At 43.4% G+C, this 15,327-nt stretch overlaps 1 protein-coding gene across 1 annotated transcript in view; it reads left to right on the plus strand.

The window, feature by feature from the left end:
* Positions 1-15,327, plus strand: part of REV1 (REV1 DNA directed polymerase) — a 78,381-nt gene that overhangs the window by 8,381 nt on the left and 54,673 nt on the right. Inside the window, exons 2-3 of the mRNA XM_083168510.1 lie at positions 9,716-9,782; positions 13,747-13,879. Of these exons, the coding sequence (XP_083024636.1) occupies positions 9,726-9,782; positions 13,747-13,879 (190 nt within the window). The 5' untranslated portion in view covers positions 9,716-9,725. The remainder of the gene's footprint in view (positions 1-9,715; positions 9,783-13,746; positions 13,880-15,327) is intronic.

Consider the following 15,327-nt stretch of genomic DNA (forward strand, 5'->3'; position numbering starts at 1 on the left):
GTCGTATCCTACACAAGGTGCCGGAACATCAGCCTCTCTTTGTTTTCCTCCATCAACATAGAGGCAAGCAAGAGACCCAAGGAAATACGTGACCTCAGTGCTGTTAGGCAGTAATGTTAACCATTACACAGTCAGCCATACTATACAGACACAGCAGCCGTTTTGGCTAACCCATCACACTCGCTAATCCGCTGCTCAATATGTCTCTACAGACATCACAGCAGTGTAGCCTTTTGAATTTGCCCCGTCGGCTCCTTCAGTGGTCCCTGCAGTCATGGTTATATATTTGCATTGGTTGTCCTGCTGGGCTGACCTCCTATGTCTTTGAAAATCATTGTTCATGGACATATTGAGTGTACATATCAGCCGACCTCCTTTAGATATATGGTTCGTCGAAGTGATGAACGATATATTGAGCAGTTTGCATTTGTTTTCCATGTGATCTAGCTAAAGTCCAAACTAGATCTGTAGTTTTGTATACAAAAGAAGATATCTCAATTAAAAAAAATATGGGCGCTTAAATATAGTTTCGATACAAAAACAGATCTTTTTCAAGGTGTTGAAAGATCCGTTTTTGGATCAAAACGCGTCGGTGGAGCCTCTCTCTGCATTATTTTATCCCTGGAGACCAGTAAACCGATAGGACAAACATCTGGATCTGAATGTGAACAGAGATACGGGGCTTTCTTTGCTCTGTTCACACGGATAACAGCATAATTTCCAGGTCAGACCGGTCCTATACAGCGAGACGGCTCCAGTGTGGATTTCATACATTTTTTTTATGATTTGAAAGACCCACCTGACATGCGATTTGAGTTCTGAAGGTGCCCACACACGCACCGTTGCCGGCGGTGCGATGCTGTACGATGGGGTGCGCGCTCCCGCGGCACCTCATCGTACAGTACAAAAAGTATGTGCTGCACATAATTTTTGTACTAGCTTTTTCTAGCATAGCATCGCATGCACAAGGCATACGATGCGATGCTATGTGTGCTAGTTAAGCCCACAACGCACGCCGGAATCGGTGCGTGTGTGGGCTCCATGTGCGTGTGTGGGCTCCATGAGTGAGTAATTGGATTAGGGGTAATCAACCCCGTCATGTTATCTTCCACTAAAAACTGAGATACACTGCATATGGTTTGATATGTGCTTTTGTATTATATACATTGTGAGTGCTTTTTAAAGGGGGATAACCCCCGCAAACAGGCTGCTCATTATATTTGGTCATCATTATAGAATAATAAACTTACTGGTCCTACAGTATAACCAAATGGTATTACACGAGGGTAGCTGCCCTCTTCCACTCGTCATTTCATGTGTCGACATTGAATAAAAGAAAGTGAAAAGAGACATCAGGATCGAACACATTAACAGGGGAGTATTAGTCTCTCTCTATTTAAGCACCCATATTTTTTTAATTGAGATCTTCTTTTGTATACAGTTCTATTTCTAGGGGTACTTGGGTGGTATCCCCCATCTCAATAGAAATCGTCAGCTATCCTTTGCGCAGACAAGTAGCACCCCATCCTTCAATAATAGATCTGTAGTTTAATTGGCTCAAGTATGTGTAATTGTGGTAAGGAACATAGATTGTGAGCTCCATTGGGGCAGGGACTGATGTGAATGGACAAATATTGGTACTTATGTATTATCTGGGCTCCCATGTTAAATGCACCCCATTTTTTCATACCCCTACTATCCAACTACGCATGGAGTTGATTTTATATAGTGTGGCGAGCGCAGCGAGCCACCGTGCCCGAAGCGTGGCGAGCGCAGCGAGCCCCGCGAGGGGACGTGGTCTCATTAGAAAAATGGGAGCCCAGATATTACATAAGTACCCAAATATTTTCTATAAAGTGCTAGCAATTATATATGTATGTAGATGGAACTAGTTTTCCCAACAGTGTGTTGATATAAGCATACACAGGCACACACTATTTAAGAAGATTAAGGGCATCTGCGAAGCACCATGCTTGCTATGGGATTACATCTTTCCATCTGGTACAGCTGTTACTACACTTCAATAGTGTCTGTGTGGTATGGAAATTTGTTTATTCTTCTGTATGAAGTATTGGGTTCTGACTTCCATCAAAGCCTATTCTAAATAATCTGTTTAGAAAATACACACAACTGTGCAATTTCACTATGTAGTAAATAAAATCTTATGCTGGCTACACACCAGAACGATTTGGGCTTCAATTTTGGACCGTCTAACGACCGATTGTATGTAAAAGAGCATAAATGTGCATATTTTAAATGTGATTCATTTGGTCACTTTGTAGATTTTACCTGCTGCACTAAAGATTCGTTATCTAAATTGGATTGGGCACCAATCGTGTGCGGATTGTGTACTCCAATCCAATAGTGCGACCATCGTACGATTTCAGGAATTTGTTTCACGATTCATTCATGGTCCTTCTGGTGTGTGCCCTACATACAGGTAAGATTAAAAATATCTCTGTGTACAGCTGGATACACACACATTCGATCCTCAGCTGATTGGGTTAAACGCTCTTGATAAGTCAAGTGATATATACCTATCCTCAATGGGGATCCACAAGTCGCCTGTGCAGCACAAAATATGCGACTTCCCAATCCTGCCTGTTGCAGGAGCGTTAGAAGCAGTTTATTAGCTAATGCTCCTGCACTGCAAACACATCTATACAGTAAAATGTGAGGGGAGGGGAAGTGGAAGATGGATCAGAGCACAGGTAGTAATAAATACAATTGGTATAGGTGTGTATTGATGAATCCACAATTCAAGATAATATAAGAGGCCTGTTTAGAGGAATCTCACCAGATAGTTGGCGTGGAGGTGCACCCTAGAGAGTAAATATATGCAAGAGAAAAAAGAAAAAGACTCTCTCTTAGCAGCAGCAGCCGTGTCGCAGACCGGCTCCAGCGCTATCCTAGCGCTCCCAATACTTGTAGCCCTGCAGCCCTCTCCACGCGCTGATCGTGGAAGAGGGACACAGCCGCAGCAGCCACAGGACGTCCGACTGGACGAACACAGTGCCGCCTCAGCACATCTATGGTAGCAGTCTAAACCAGCCCCAGCTCCTGCAGCCCTCTCCACGTGATTACCGTGGGGACATTTTCTGACACAGCAGCTGCAGCATACCTGACGGGACAGTCACAGTGCCGCTTAGCGCAGAGCGTGCACTTACAGGTACCCGCTCTCCCTAAACCTCCTCTCCCTCCCGGCTCTTCCCTTCACCTCTTACCCGCCACCTTCCGTCCTCCCTCTAACTCTCTCTCCACCACATTTTCTCTATTAGGTGTCATAAATCCCCCCAGTGTGACAACAAGCCCGCTCACCCACCATACCAAAAAAGCCCATCTAATCAATGATGGCAGCTTACTTGGGGCGTATGAAGGTATGACAGGAGAAGGGAGACCTCTCCTAGTCTCGTACAGTATTCCACCCCTAGTGATAGGTATACCAGGTGGGCAGCAGCCGCTTTCGCACTAAAGGGTAACACCTATCTTTATCTTTCTGACTCCATTTTGGGCAGAGCTCTTCCCCCACAATACCCATAAAAGCCCACTACTATTAGGTGGCAGCTGACATTTGGAAGTGGGCAGCCTGTCAGAGGGGAAAAGGAGACTTTCCAATCCTCGAACCAGACTACCCCACCTTTGTTCAGGGTATATAAAGTTGGTGGGATCACTCATACCCTTTGGATATAGTCAGACTCTTATCTCCATCTGGTCCCTTCTTTCCTTTTCCTACTCTTTCTTCTCTTCTTTCTTGTTGTGATCTTCCTCTCCCCTCTTTCCTCGTGTTTAAAATAACCCCCTTCCCCATTCCCCACCCCAACATCCCCAATTCCTATCCAACCACCTAGCGGGAGCGTCTGTATTATTTCCAACATATCGTGACACAGAGATCTGAATACAAATATAGTACCCGAGCTGCTAATGATTTAACAGATATTAATTGTCATTTATAAAAACTGTTATCTAGAATACCGATCTGACACCATACACATTGTTGTTAGCTAGAGACTGGTTAAGACAGAATCAGAAAAGATAGACAGCACAACTTATTATGTCGACACGATAGCTGTCGGCTAAACACAACTAATACGAGGTTGCTTCAGCTTGGATTAAATCAATTTGTTTATTTGTGTATTTGCGCCAACTGCTATTATTTATACCAACCTTCATTGCTAATATATGTGTAACTGCCGACATGGTGGCAGGTAGACTGTGATAATTTCTATTCAACACTTTACATGCCGGTTAGGTACCGAACCACAGTCTGATTGTATGTATTGAATGAGACATACTCTGGTGTCGGCTTACCAACAAATATACTGCTGATGACAGGCGCTTTCTGTAGACGGTCATAAGCAGATGGGACCGCCGGCTTGGAAGGCAAGCTGGTACTTGTGAGTTATCCGGGCTGCCGATTTTTTTTTCATCGCGCCCGAAATCGTGGGCATCGCGTCGGTCGTGGCCGTTATAAGGAGCCGCGACGCGATGCCCACGATTTCCCATAGACAGTAATGTTAAAAGACACGATGGACCCGATTTCCGACACGATTTCCCATAGACAGTAATGTTAAAAGACGCGATGGACCCGATTTCCCATAGACAGCAATGTTAAAATAAAATTACAATGTGTAATTGGCCAATATGTTTTTAAAAAAAATGTTTCATGGCCCCCCACCACCGTTAACGCCACCCCGCTATTGACGCCAACCCGAAGCGTGGCGAGCGCAGCGATACGCGTCCTCCGACCTTTTCATGCCCTACTATCCACTAGGGCGTGGAGTGAGAATAGAATAGTGTGGCGAGCGCAGCGAGCCACCGAGCCCGAAGCGTGGCGAGCGGACGCGGACACCTTCACAGGTATCCGCGTGCCCTTGCGGGCTTCACAGGTATCCGCGTGCCCTTGCGGGCTTCACAGGTGTCCGCGTCCCCTCGCGGGGCTCGCTGCGCTCGCCACGCTTCGGGCGCGGTGGCTCGCTGCGCTCGCCACACTATTCTATTCTCACTCCACGCCCTAGTGGATAGTAGGGCATGAAAAGGACGGAGGACGCGTACCGCCGCCCCTCGCGGGCTCGCTGCGCTCGCCACGCTTCGGGTTGGCGTCAATAGCGGGGTGGCGTTAACGGTGGTGGGGGGCCATGAAACATTTTTTTTAAAAACATATTGCCCAATTTCACATTGTAATTTTATTTTAACATTGCTGTCTATGGGAAATCGGGTCCATCGCGTCTTTTAACATTACTGTCTATGGGAAATCGGGTCCATCGTGTCTTTTAACATTACTGTCTATGGGAAATCGTGGGCGTCGCGGCCCCTTATAACGGCCACGACCGACGCGATGCCCCCGATATCGTGTCTTTTAACATTACTGTCTATGGGAAATCGGGGGCATCGCGTCGCGGCCCCTTATAACGGCCACGACCGACGCGATGCCCCCGATTTGGAGCTAAATCGTGGGCATCGCGTCGGTCGGGTGTCCTTAAGTTAACCAAACTTAAGGACCAAATCGGCAGCCCGGATAACTCACATGTACCGGCAAGCTTATTACTATTGAAATTAGATTCCTAAGTTTGCGGAATCTTACTAAAAAATATTTTCTCTTTTTGGCAAACAAACTAAGAGGATCACTAGTCAGCCTACATTTCACCCCTTTTAGGAACAGTTAAACCTAGCAGAGGGACTGCTACCTCTTCGATACAATGCTAAAAAATATTCACTGTTCTAACAATATTTGATACAAATTATCTACTGTGGTGTAATCTCATGTATGGAGCTATCCACTACACCCCCACTCTTTAATGGATAGCCTGTGGTTCTGACTAAGTGAATCCCAGTAAGTTTTTATAGCTTAACACCCCGGTCTAGTGACACGCAGGTGATCCCCTCTAATGCACCAACTGTGCTGGGGAACTTCACCTGGTTTGTGGGTAAGGCTAGAATAATTTAGTCCCACTTCATAGATCCATTTTTTGTGATATCTTCTTCAGTCCTGATATTCGGGACCTACCTGTACTCTGTTGAGTAAAGAATACATAGTGTCACAGAACCAGGGGACGCTATGCCCACAGGGCACACACAAGTTAGTGTGAATCTCTGAACTTGATAATACTATATATGTTATATGTTTGTGTGTGAGCGCCTAAAAAACGTTCTTGTCTAGTGTATATTTTAACAATATTTAATAAAAGTTAAATTTTAACTCATACCATATTTCGAGTTGGATTAATCTAACCTACTCCTTCAAGCGTTACTAGTTTCTCTAACTAGCCTATCACATCCCAGTCATACTGGCCACAAGATGCTCCTACTCATACTTTGCCACTCATGCTTGTGTTGCTACTTATGACTTATTGATAATATCGTATGACATACCGTTACAAGTTTTCGATTACTAAATAGTAATCATTTTCAAAGAGTGCCCCAACAAAGAGAGAGTCTTTTTCTTTTTTCTCTTACATCTATACAGTAGTTGGCTATTCACCTGATATCAGTAGAAGAGGCGACTATTGTATAGGTATGTACACCGCCTACCAACACTTCAAGATTGCAACATTATTTCAAACAATAACAAGTCTTTGCAGTTCATGCTGTTAAAATATTCCAAATCTATTGTTCACTCTAGGATTTGTTTAGGGCAGGATGCGGACCACCAGGCATGGTCATGACCACCGGGCAGGGCACTTTCTTCAATCGGGAAGCACATTTTATATTAGAAATTTACATTAGAAACAAAACCTATAAAAAAATTGCACACGGCACTAGGATAACACCCATTAAACATTGTTATACTCTGCTATGCCCATTACATATACTGTAGTAATGCCTCTTACACATTATACCACACACCATAATGGCCATTACACAAATGGCATACACCGTAATGCCCATTACATACGATGACACACCAAAAGTTCTCCGGCATGTCAGCACTGTGGGGGGCAGTGTAAGGGCGCACAGTGCCACACACAAAAAGGGCAGGGTGCATTTTCAGGTTTTAAATATGGGCAGGGTGCGGCACTCTGCAAAACAAGCTTAGAGGGAACACTATGAATCCCCATATCACATAATTTAACAAAGCAAATTCAAAACTTATTTGGCATGTCACCTGTGCCAACATCAAGCTAAGTCAAACAACTTAGTGCCAAAGGCTGGCAAACACTTCAAATGCCTGGGTATCCATTTTTCAAGCCTTTGTATACAGTAGGTCAAATATTGCTGGTTATGTGTGCATTATATATATATATATATATATATATATATATATATATATATATATATATATATATATATATATTCACACACACCCTAGTTCAGTATTATGCATTCATTCCGTGTGTGCCTACCTCATTTTGATATAGAGGGTGTGAAGAAGGTACAGAAGGCAACTTTAGTGCATGCTGGGAAGATCTTAATGTCAAGGGTATAGGTTATTTAAAAAAATCTCTGGAATAGAGGATGCTGGTAGAAGAAGAGGTGAATTGCAGTGGTGTTGTATTGTCAGGATTAGAATTCATTTTGCTCTTGGTTTGTACAAAATAATGTGAATTTTGTTTTATGGTACGGGGAATAGGCAAAGGTGTTAATTCTCCTAATAAACCTGTGAAATATTAAAATCTTTAAATAGAAAAACAGGCTTTACAGTAACTAGCGGTACTTGTTTCCTAGCACGGCGCCCATCGCATCGTATACCATAAGACTAAATAAGGTATGCGATGCGACGCGATGTTGTACAATAAAAAATTGTATGACATTGTATGCCATACAATGCGATGGTATACGATTTTTTTTTTATTGTACAAGCACCCTGATGGGTCCTTACATAAATCAACGCCAACCCGAAGCGTGGCGAGCGCAGCAAGGGGCGGCGATACGCGTCCTCCGATCTTTTCATACCCCCACTATCCACATCGGCGTGGAGTTGATTTTAGATAGTGTGGCGAGCGAACGCGGAATGCATGTAAAGTTATACGCGGGGCTTGCTGCGCTTGCCACACTATATAAATCAACTCCATGCCGACGTGGATAGTGGGGGTATGAAAAGATTGGAGGACGCATACCACTGCGCTCGTCACGCTTTGGGTTCGTGTTGATAGTGGGTGTGCATTTAACCTTGTAAGCACCCATTAGGGTGCTTATACAATTAAAAATTGCATGCATTGTATGCGGCTATATGGCATGCAATGGCATAAGATGGAAATCTTGGGTGCCGTGCTAGGAAACAAGTACCTAACTAGCACCATAGGATTGAATACAATGGGAGCTAGCTGTACAACCCATCACTTATCAGTTTGCACTTAAAATAACCTTAAAGTGCTCCTGCAAACTCCTGGCAACAAGTGGCCATGGCAACTAGAAAATAAAATGGTGTCTGTCCAATATTGCTGTTATAACCCTCCTTCCCTCCCAAATCGGGCATCATTTAAATCCCTGCTGGGTAAAACTGTTAAATCGCCCTGCTGCTTGCTTCTCTATTCCCATTGTAACAGTTTAGAAAGAAAAACAAAATACATACTGTACAAAACTAATGTTCACAGAACATTTTTCTTCCAGCTTCTTGGTTGTCTTTCCTATACTGTAGTTGTTTGATCCTGTGGGGGGTGATTCAATTGTTTGTGCGTGCCCAATCTCCCATTTAAAGTGCCGAGAGGTTGGGGGTACTTATTTCAAATGTGTTTGCACACAAACGGAGCAACAATTGAAATGCCTCGTTGGGCACATCTAGTGGCGGTCTTGGTGAAAAACAATTTAATTTCTCCCACAAACCTAAATCTGTTCACACTTCCTTTGTTGGATTTTTAATTACAGGATTATTGTCCGTACCTAAGGCACTATTGTGTAATGGGGCCTACACTCGGGTGCTAGATCACTCGGAATGCTCAGCAAGTTTGCTCAGCACACAGCGATGTGTCAGCGCTGTGTGCTGAACAGTCTAGACCTGGGGTAGCCAACCCTAGTCCTCGAGAGCTACCAACAGTGCATGTTTTGCAGGTCTCCTCACAGAATCACAAGTGAGCGAATTAGCTCCATCTGTGTATCTTTTAAAATGTGTCAGTGATTAATGAGTGCAGCTGTGCAGCAGCTAGGTTGTCTGTAAAATGTGAACTGTTGGTAGCTCTCGAGGGCTAGGGTTGGCTACCACTGGTCTAGACTTTTAGGGCCAGTGTTCTCCGGTGAGAACACTGGCCCTGACTGGCAATTAAGAGAATATCCAGCATGCTGTATATTCATCGCCATGCGGGGCCACACATCACTGTCGCTATGGCCCCTACACAAGGAGCAATGTAAGGGGATTTCCTAATCGATCTAGTGAGATCACTTAGGAAATACCCTGAAATCACCCTATTAGGCTGATTCTGAAATGTACGTGAATCTATTTTATAGATGGGTAATTTACTATTTATTTACTTCACCATTAATGTGAAAATTATTTAAGTTATTTTATTGTGGTTTATTGATTTTAGAAAAATATATTTGATCATACTCTTATTTACTAAACTGTAATCTGTAAAGAAAGCAACACTTGCATACTTGTATCTACTATTTAAGTTTAATATTGTATTTACTTATGCATTTTATTACAATACTTTTCAAGACTGTTGCTTGGCCATCCTTGGCCCTTGAAAATGCATATAAACATGTTTTCAATGCAGAAAATCACATTTAAAACACAAAACAAAATACATTTTAAAATTTTATAATTTAATTTATTTTTGACTAGGAGCATCACAATGCGTAGAGGAGGGTGGAGGAGTCGTGCCAGCAGCAACGATGGCTGGGGTGCCTGGGTATGTAGTAATTAGAAAATGTCATTGTTCTTTTTCTTGCATGTGTTTTACAATCTCTTCTTTTTCTGTGATATGGTATTAAAGGAGAAAAAGCTACTCACTGCTGCATACGTACTAGCTTGGCGTTATGAAGGTGATGATTCTTAAGCTGGGTACACACCTAAGCTGTCCAAACTGTCTTATGGGATCAAATGTCAATTGAGCATTTGGTCTGAAACAATAGAAAATAGGCAATGGTTGTTCATACAAATTGGTTAACTGTTTAATTGAACAAAGTTATATGAGCAATATATTAATTTCCCTGTGTTTGGGAGCAAATGCTTGATGTTTTTTTTGCTACCATACAGTACATTACCAGATTTTTGCTCCCACCAGTCAGATTGGACAGACACATCTTTACATATGTACGCAGCTTTAGGGGGGATATTTGCTAAAGTGCTTGTTTTGGAAGATGTTGCACATAACAGCCAATCAGATTCTAGTTATTATCTTCTTAAAACAAAAAATGTTGGGTAAAGAAGTTTCTATGAGCAACATCTCCAATTCTGTAAACCTGCATTTCAGTTAATATGCCCCTTAAAGTGGTTCTGCTTCTGTTATTACATTCCAGTATAGAAGTTTACATTCTAGGCCCAATCACAGGTGCATAAATCCATTTATAGTATAGTGCACACTGTAACGTCACTGTAAAATCATTTTACTAGAATCCAGAAGGATTTTATAACTTCCTAATTTTTATAGTAATAAACATGTACTACATGCATATATCCTATAGATTGTAAGCTTGCGAGCAGGGCCCTCCTACATTTTGACTGTCTGTAAATACCCTGTTTGTTGTATCACTGTCTCCTTTGTAAAGCGCAACGGAATATGAAACTATAAATAAATATATAATGTATATTTAGAAAGTGTCTGCAGCAACTATTGTTGAAGGACAATGTCTGATTATAAGCGTCAATACATCTTACTGAATATCTATACACTGCTTGTAGTGTAATGGAGCAAGGAAAAGAGCACAACACTGCATAATCCAGTTTCCCAAGATTAATCGTATAACTTTATAAATGGTGAACAAATGGTAGCTGTAGTGATAGAATGAGGCACAAGGTTGGGGTTTGCAGAATGATGGTGTCTAGAAGAGTCACCTATCAGAACTGCAAAGGACCGGCGCTCAAAATGTGCTGATGGGCTTTAAATTTAAAACTAAAATAGTTTAGTGGTATTTTATCCACTGCTGCTACAAGTGTACTGGTGGGTTTTGCTGGAGCCCACGCAAAGGTTACAACAAATGAAAAAGAGAGGGGTTGACACCATGCGCTGCTAGTGGATAGATGTAGTTACCTTGCTGAATAGAAATGAAATGAATACTGGACACACTGGCAGGTATTCAATGCTGTTTGCGAGTGGTGACAGCGAGCAGGGCTTCCTGCTCGCTGTCACCACTCACCCTGACAGTATTCAACACACCCTCCGCATACGCCAATTCCCCCTCGCTCCGTTTTTGGAGCGAGGGAGAATTGGCGGATGCCGCTCCAGAAGAAGTGAGACTCGCGGCTAAAAACAGCGAGTTTTCTGCAGCAGCCGCGGGTCTCGCTGTTTTGGGGAATTCTCGCCGTCCTGTGACGGCGAGGATTTCCACAGAACGTTGAATAGAGCGAACGGCCGGCGCGGGGGTTAAACAGCGAGGATCGCTGGTTTTCTGCAATCCTCGCTGTTTAACCCCCTCGCCGGCCGCTCGCTGCAGCATTGAATACCCTCCATAGTATAGTTATAAATTTTTAAATGGCAACATGTTAGTATACAATTTAATAAAAAAACATATGGACAAAGATGCATGTATTGTACTAATAAAAAAGCAATAATTGTTAAAATATGCACGTTAATATACTGCTCCGTGCATATATATATCTCCTGTGCAGCTGCACTTGTTGAAATTTAGCCAAGCTGATTTTAAGGCACCAATATGCAATAGTTCTCAGATTGTTTTAAGAGTACTGAATTTCAAAAGTATGGGGTGCTGTTACACCTGGCCCAAATTAGCATGGATACGGTCCACGCAGATGGATCACTGGGCCCGTCGGTGCAGGGTAAATACAGCGTATTGAAAGATGTTATAGTGGTATCTCACCCTTTTTGTTGGTTTCAGAGTCCCGTTTTTTTGCAGGGGAGCCCGATGTATGAGGTACTCAGCTCTGTCCAATGAGCGGTGCCTGGATGTCCTGCGCCCAGGAAAGTGCTGTTAGTGCAGCCGTCAAATGTCACCATCGGCTGTGGTCGGAAGGTGATTAACCGACAGTGAGTCACAGCGGCTTTGAAGCAGTAGGCGGGTGCGTGTTGTGGATGGCTGTAGCCCGCGGGTAGACACTGCAATTTGGGGCGGCAGGCAGGTTTTTGTTTGTGGCTGTAGCCGGAGAATGAATAGCCGGCAGGGGGGAAGGGGCACAGTGGCTGGAGCGTTTGCACGTGGAGTGGCGGTGCAGCTAACGATCAGCTGTTGAGATTAGGTCGGGAGCAGTGATGTGCAGCAGAGGTACGTCAACGCATTTAGTTTCTGTGACAACCGGAAACTTTCTCAAGATGGAAATTTTCCGGTTGTCACGGAAACGAACCTCATTGACATACCTCTGCTGCACTTCACTGCTTCCGACCTAATCTCAACAGCTGATCGTTAGCTGCACCGCCACTCCACGTGCAAACGTTCCAGCCGCCAAGCAGCTGTGCCCCTTCCCCCCTGCCGGCTATTCATTCTCCGGCTACAGCCACAAACAAAAACCCGCCTGCCGCCCCAAATTGCAGTGTCTACCCGCGGGCTACAGCCATCCACAACACCCACCCGCCTACTGCTTCAAAGCCTCTGTGACTCACTGTCGGTTAATCACCTTCCGACCACAGCCGATGGTGACATCTGACGGCTGCACTAACAGCACTTTCCTGGGCGCAGGACATCCAGGCACCGCTCATTGGACAGAGCTGAGCACCTCATACATCGGGCTCCCCTGCAAAAAACCGGGACTCTGAAACCAACAAAAAGGGTGAGATACCACTATAACATCTTTCAATACGCTGTATTTACCCTGCACCGACGGGCCCAGTGATCCATCTGCGTGGACCGTATCCATGCTAATTTGGGCCAGGTGTAACAGCACCCCATACTTTTGAAATTCAGTACTCTTAAAACAATCTGAGAACTATTGCATATTGGTGCCTTAAAATCAGCTTGGCTAAATTTCAACAAGTGCAGCTGCACAGGAGATATATATGTGCATATTTTAACAATTATTGCTTTTTTATTAGTACAATACATGTATCTTTGTCCATATGTTTTTTATTAAATTGTATACTAACATGTTGCCATTTATAACTATACAGTGTGTCCAGTATTCATTTCATTTCTATTCAGCAAGGTAACTACATCTATCCACTAGCAGCGCATGGTGTCAACCCCTCTCTTTTTCATAGAATGAGGCACACCTCACCAAGTGTGTGTAGAATTTTTTTTCCCTCATGAAGTTGATTAATCACAGCTCCTCATAGAGACACAACCACTGCATGTTTTATCTTAGTCTCTGATGGGCAGATTTATTAATCCTGGTAAAGTGATAGTGACTGGTACTTTATCACCTGCCAATCAGCTTCTAACTGTCAAGTTACAGGCTGGGTTTGAAAAAAGACAGTAAGGAGCTGATTGGCCGGTGATAAAGTACAAGCAACAGTATCGCTTCACCAGGTTTCATAAATTTGCCCCTGTGTGAGAAAATTCTCATACAACAGCAGTCCTTTTTTCATTTTCTTTTTTGAACTTTCAATGCTGTCTCCTGTAATAAATTAATTATTTGAAGGCCTAGGCACACTGTAACTGCCTATATATATATATATATATATAGAATGTCTGGGATAATTCTGTCACATAAAGGTAACTAGTAATGAGATGTCCTTGGTAATTGTATTCTCCACTCTGTGCTAGGGTGGGTACATGTCGGCAAAGGTACAGAAATTAGATGAACAGTTCCGACTGGACGCACCACTGCAGCAGCAAAAAGATGGAACATCATCTAATATATTTAATGGCGTTTCTATTTATGTAAATGGCTATACAGGTATGTTTGCAATTAATAGGTTATGAAATATTATAATATTTATACTGTCCATATAATTTGCTAACAAATGGGAACATCACCATGTTTTACAAAGCATTGTTTCACTTGGGTCTGGTATGATATGCCGGCCGTCGAAATACCGACGCCGCAATGCCGACAAGGCAGCGGGCCTCGCTACGCTTGGCACACTATTTTATGCTCCCTCTATGGTTGTCGTGGACACCCAAAGAGGGACAAATTGCCGGCATTGCAGCGGTCGGGATTGCGGCGTCGGTATTTTGACCGCCAGCATATTGACCGCATCCCTTTCACTTAAATCTATTCTTATCATATTGGATATCCTATTAGCCCCAAATTAAACAGGCTCATAATGTGATATGACCGGTGGTCATTATCACATTATCCAACTAATGCCCCGCCCCCCTTTTTTTTTCTTGTGCAAAGTGTCCCTTTTTTGGCGATAACACATGCGATCAAGGATAAGTTCCTGTACCCATGTGTTATCCCATATTCGTAGGCTGCTTATTATGGTTCAGGTAAGTGCCAGCATTGGGGATCCGAATGCTGCTATTGGTTCTAATTAGGCCCCGGTGAACTAATACGTTTCTGCTGAATATAAATAACCTTACAGGTCCATTTGGAAGCTGCTGCTGGTTTTCATTCACAATTTCCAGGTCTAGAGATGTGTTTTTCTGTAGTACACATTGTGCATGCACCAAACACATGGTTGCTTAGCAACACTCAGCTGCACATCCTTTTGTGTCTATGCTGAAATAACCTTTTGTTACATGTGCTGCTGCTCCTGGATCAGGGCCAAATGCAAATAATAGATCAACATGATCTGCAGAAAAAAGAAGTAAATTATAGTAAATTATGAATGAAAAGAGCAACAAGTATAGTGTTTTACACATATAGCCCATGCTAAGCGTTTTTGTATGTAACATTCTGTAAATGTGCATGATCAGATTTATATACACACTGCAAGGCTAAACCTGAACATCCCCCTCATTTTTTTTTTTGTTTGCCATTTCAGCCATGCATGGCTAACCAATGTATAAACTCATGCAAACTCCATAGTCTAATATTAGCAGTAGAAGGCGTAATGCAGGTGTGTGTATACAGACTTATATCTAGGTAACTCTCTCAGCCAATCAGAGAGTGCCCGCCATTGCACTGCCCGGCCCGCTGATGATATCTGCGTTCACTGCCCGGCCAGGTCAGGACTCGCTGCATGCCCCGGCGTCCTGCAGATGATGATGCCCGCCCCACTGCTTCCCCCGGTCAGACATATATACAGGGAGGTCGGACGTGATCTTATGTGCTGACCGTCCGACCTCCCTGATCCGGTCCGATGCGCATTGCACCTGTGATTTTGGCCCGATTTTACCCGGTTATCGGCCCAAAGTGCCAAAATTGCATAGTGTATGGGGGGCCTTAAGTATTAAGTC

The sequence above is a fragment of the Crinia signifera genome, chromosome 2 (assembly GCF_055691185.1).
Source record: "Crinia signifera chromosome 2, ASM5569118v1, whole genome shotgun sequence".
NCBI lineage: Eukaryota > Metazoa > Chordata > Amphibia > Anura > Myobatrachidae > Crinia > Crinia signifera.